Genomic DNA, 4,701 nt, shown 5'->3' with positions numbered 1-4,701 from the left:
CTAAAGGTTCCAGGTTGAATAACAGACAGAAGTAGCTGCTCCTCAGCACCTCTGCGGGGAACAGACGGAGACATCGAAGCCCACAAACCCACGCGGTTTACAAGTCAGACGACGTCTGGTCACGCTCATGCTAGGAAAGATATCGTTTGATGAGAAACAAATGCTTGAATAAGAGTGGTAACTTAGTAGAACTAGAAAACAAATGTTACTTGCGACAATCCACTACTGGGCACAAATAGCGTCAACGCATATATAAACTGACCATTAGGCAAAGGATATATAAATTGGTCAGTATACGTTTCACTGACAGGCAACATCAAGTAATCAACACCTTAACGACAGTTAATTAGGGACAAAAAGTTTTTATGAGGTCACTAGGAGCAAGGTATAAAGACAGGCCACAGAACTTTCTCATTAAGTGACGAACAAATACACGACCAAATGCATAATGTCAAAAAAACACACAGGAATGTTGGGCTTTGTGTTTAGTTGGCTTAAACACATATTGACAAAAAACCTAGTTCCCAAAGCTAAAAATTTATGTCAAAGAGCTTTGTTTCTTCTCTTAAATTATGTATAAAAAAGTGTGCATTCTCAGCGCAATCTCATAAACAGGTCAATAAAAGATTTAGGGAAAAACGAACCCCCGAATGTACCATTCCAGGAGGTACAAATGCTAACTTAGACCTATTGTTGCTGTGACTCTAACAGGTAGGCTCAAATTTAAACGAAAATAGTCCCACCCAATCTTTTACAAGGAAACTATACGGTTAAATTATACGGCCATTTGGAAGTGTTTACTTGCCAAACAGTTATAAATTACACCTTAGCTTTCTAGGACAAAACCAATTTTACAATTGGTAATGAGCAGTTTCTTGCAAAGAAACGTGCTGTAAAAATGACATTTTTCGACTTTTCAGACTTATATAAATTAATTCATGCTTTTGTTATTGAGGGTAGGCAACCCTACTACCTGCCCCAAGTTAGCGAAAATTGACTGTGCACTTTGCGGCGTGCACGTAGCTAGTAAGCAGACAAAAGTACAAATTGGCATGATATTCTGACTAAAGAGAAAAGTATAAAACTCGATAATAACACGTTTCAACGGGCTTTCGCACGGCATCGTCTTAATGATGTTGTGCCTAAAAACGTATTTAAATTAAAATTTTCTTTTAGAAGCAGAAAGGGTCTAAGAGCCTTGTTAGCTTGTTTTGTACAGTGAAGTGTACGCGTTGCTTAATACTTTCTACCCAAACTGTCGAACCCAAGGTTGCATCTAGCAGCCGCGCGACTTAAACGAGAATAGTTGACGGAAAACACTGAATGTCATGGTAGATCGTGTTTCCATTATGCACCAACGTACTAATGAGGGCCACTTTGCTTACCTTTTTGTATATAGAAATTTACGTTGCATTGCTTGGACAAAGATCTTTTACATCAGAGAATGCCTTGTACTTTTTAATATTCCTAAATACCGTGCATAGAGTGTGTGGTGTTTAACTTTGTGTATTTGTGCTAGTTTGCAGTAATTTTTTTAAGCCTCATCGCTACCATTTTCGACGCTTTCTTCGCCTTGGACACCGTCAAGCTCGCTCTTCTGATACCGACACTACCTCACCGCCGCCACCCGAATTCGGATCTTCATCTCAGCAAGAGCCGCAACAGCAACAGCAGTTTGACCTATACCCACACTATGTTTGTGCTACTCGTGACGTAGAGCAGTCAAATTTTCGAGTTAGATGCGGAGACGTCCTTCTTGTTCCAGAAAATACAACTGACCTATTTATTCCTGCGAAAAATCCGCTGACTTTTGAAATCGGCCGCGTGCCTCAAGACGCAGTAACTGATGCCATTGGCGAGTCTCTGATTTATGATGCGTGGCAATGCATTGACCGCGATGAAGCTGTCAATTTACTCAGTAGGTCAGAAATTGAAGCTGGCACGTTTATTCTTCGTCCTACGTCTGGTAAGTCGCTTCGAGGGTGTTTTGCGCCGTTTTTGACGGGTAAAATGTGTTTTGAGGATGATAGGACTTGTGGTCAACGTTCTAACTCTGTTTAAATTACTTGATCATAGTAGTGATTGCACGTTCAGTCTTTTGGTTTCTTCAGACATTCGTAAGTACGATATCTTTTTGCCCACTGGCAAAATTTTAAATGAAAGACAAAAAGGAATTAACGTGATTAGTTCATTTTTCATGATGAGTGAGATCTTTTTTGCTGCCTTGCACAACACAGTATGCATTAGGAGGCGAGCTGCGTGCCACAATTTGTTGAGGCTGGATGGTGGAATAGCGTATCACACGCCGCTGATCGTAAGTGGTTAAAAATAGCTGAGTATGGCTCGTTTGTTGGGTGGCGAAATTGTTGGAAGGTAAGGCTAATTTATCTTGTGCTAGAGTTGTGCACACGTGGTGAAGAAAACCTTTCCAATTGCTCTCGATGAACTTATCTGCTGAGCAAAAGCTATTATTAAATACATGTGATTGTAGCAGCGGAATTCGGCTTTTGCAATGGGAATGCTTGGCTGTATGTCAAGATGTGTTTTGCTTAATTTTGTACTTGCTCCTATTTAGGTGGTGCGAGTATTGCCTTAACTGTGCGGACCAATGCTCAGTCGAATGTGGCTCATTACAAGATTGCGTTAAATGCCAGTAGACAATACTGCTTAAATCCGTCCCACCCATTTGATCGACTGATCGATCTCATCTCATACTACATAGGTGAGTTGACTCGGAGCTCCTTCCCTGATATGCGTACTTTGTGTTTATAGTCATCCACTTTTGTGTGGAGAGAATGTACTGTATGCTAGAAGTCATGGTGGTTGTTGTAGACGATTGCATTTGATAACTGTTGTTTTGATTGTGGTTTACTAGGAGATGATTCTAGCGAAGTAAATGCCTCATCTGAACTCATTGCATGGTTTCGTTGTTGAGTGCGTGTATGTTAAAGCATTGAAAGCGGCTAACTTGTCTCAGTGTCAGGGAAATGTAGGAGGGGTAAAATCGAGAGGAGACTATTTTGCGCTTATTGTGATACGCGCATTGAGAAGTTTCTTTCCTCAATTCTAGCCAATCCAGGTTACCTACAGTGCACCAATCTTAAACCCTACTTTTCACTCCCAACCACAAATGACGCGGTGATCAAAGTGGGGGGATTGGCGGTTTTCACCACGAAAGTCATTGGGACCGGTGATTTTGCTAATGTCTACTGTGGCTCCTGGCATGCTGAAGAGGCTGCTGTAAAGTGCTTTAATTTACTGACACCCGTTGAGATGCTCTACAGGGAACTACAATTCTCGAAGTCTCTTGACCCCTCCATCTGCGTTCGAGTCTTTGACATCTTCTGCCATACAATGCCCATGATGGGGACATCGATTATAATGGCCATGGAACTGATGGATTGTGGTTCATTGAAGCACTTTCTGACAACGTCTGAGGCTAAGACAATGCCACTCAGTAACTTGATGCAGATAGTGCGGAAGGTAATTACTTTGTATTTATTACACGTATACTTGTGCCTACTTTTGGATTTTGAGCATCCTAGTGGTCATCGTGGAGGAGCTTTCGTGTGAAAGGCGAAACGTTTATTTCACACACCCAAGCAGTGATATTGTTTTTGCAGTGCTGCACACAGTATCGGATGGCAATTGACATACACGTCGTTAGGCGCTCCGGACGTCGTCAGTTGTGGTGACAGACAGCAATGCGATTGTGTGTGTGTGGAGGGAGGGGGGGAGAGTGTGGTATTGGTCACCTGAAATCCATTGGAACGGTAGATACACTTCAAAGGCAGTGGAACACCTAGACAACTTCGGCCGCCTCATTCACAGCCCACAATCTCGGCCGTCTTTCTTGTAAATATTCAGTGCTTAAGAGGATCTGATCCTAGGCGGCTGATCGACGCGACCTGTACTGATAACAAGTGAGGGAAACAAACAATCTCTTTCTGAGACTTACGGACGCACGCATTTGTGATCATTGTAAAATGCGAGAAGTTAGCACACCTTAGGTGGCACAGCAGACGTCAGTCATTGTCCAACACCAACAGGTTGTATGGTGTACTGAGCTACGGGAGCGTTTTGGCGTGGAAGTCGAGACTAGATACATCCGATTACTGCACTAGACACAAATCGTAGCTCTCGAGGCGAACCTCTGAAGTGAGTACTTGAAGATCGATGGAAATGGAAATGAAACTGACGAGGTTCTTCAAATAATAAAGACTTGTTCTTGTTCTTTAATTTAACTTAATGGTGCCGGTTTACCTTGAAAGTTCATGTTCCTCGCGAGGTCGCTTGCGTCAGTTGACAACAAAACTTGCTTTACAATCGTTTGGCTAAAGACCAAGCATTTGCGCACTGATGAACCGATGTACTTTGCACATCCAATGCACTATTGGCTTGATATGCGTCTAGAAACACTAGGTGTCAATCAGTGTTGAGTCCATGGCATAGGGCCGAATGTTCTGTGCTGGCGGCATCAAGTAATTAGGTGCGGGATTGCTAATGCACATCCGGTTTCCTCTGCTCCACGCAGATTGCAGACGGGATGGCCTATCTTGAGAAAAGGGGGATAGCGCATACAAATTTGAAGGATACCAACGTCCTCCTCCACAGTGATGGCAGTATCAAACTCGCCGATGTGGGCACTCGGGGTGTCCTCTCTCTAGCCAATGAGATTTCTCCAGGTATGACATTTCCTTC

The 4,701-nt window shown here is 42.8% G+C and overlaps 2 protein-coding genes across 2 annotated transcripts in view; one reads left to right on the top strand and one right to left on the bottom strand. All coding sequences in view use genetic code 11, as the record gives it.

The window, feature by feature from the left end:
- The window catches only part of EGR_10536 (Tyrosine-protein kinase SPK-1), a gene marked incomplete at both ends in the record, with an annotated part of 4,208 nt that extends 3,085 nt beyond the window's left edge, over positions 1–1,123 (bottom strand). The window contains one exon of the mRNA XM_024499785.1: positions 974–1,123. Coding sequence (XP_024345794.1) covers positions 974–1,123 — 150 coding nt within the window. The remainder of the gene's footprint in view (positions 1–973) is intronic.
- Positions 1,124–1,328: 205 nt separating this feature from the next.
- The window catches only part of EGR_10535 (Tyrosine-protein kinase Srms), a gene marked incomplete at both ends in the record, with an annotated part of 4,972 nt that continues 1,599 nt past the window's right edge, over positions 1,329–4,701 (top strand). The window contains 5 exons of the mRNA XM_024499784.1: positions 1,329–1,391; positions 1,540–1,966; positions 2,576–2,722; positions 3,071–3,483; positions 4,535–4,685. Coding sequence (XP_024345793.1) covers positions 1,329–1,391; positions 1,540–1,966; positions 2,576–2,722; positions 3,071–3,483; positions 4,535–4,685 — 1,201 coding nt within the window. The remainder of the gene's footprint in view (positions 1,392–1,539; positions 1,967–2,575; positions 2,723–3,070; positions 3,484–4,534; positions 4,686–4,701) is intronic.

This window comes from Echinococcus granulosus, assembly GCF_000524195.1.
Source record: "Echinococcus granulosus chromosome Unknown EG_S00231, whole genome shotgun sequence".
Classification (NCBI taxonomy): Eukaryota; Metazoa; Platyhelminthes; class Cestoda; order Cyclophyllidea; family Taeniidae; genus Echinococcus; species Echinococcus granulosus.
Note: the sequence above shows the minus strand (reverse complement) of the source record. Positions and strands in the feature narration are given on the sequence as shown.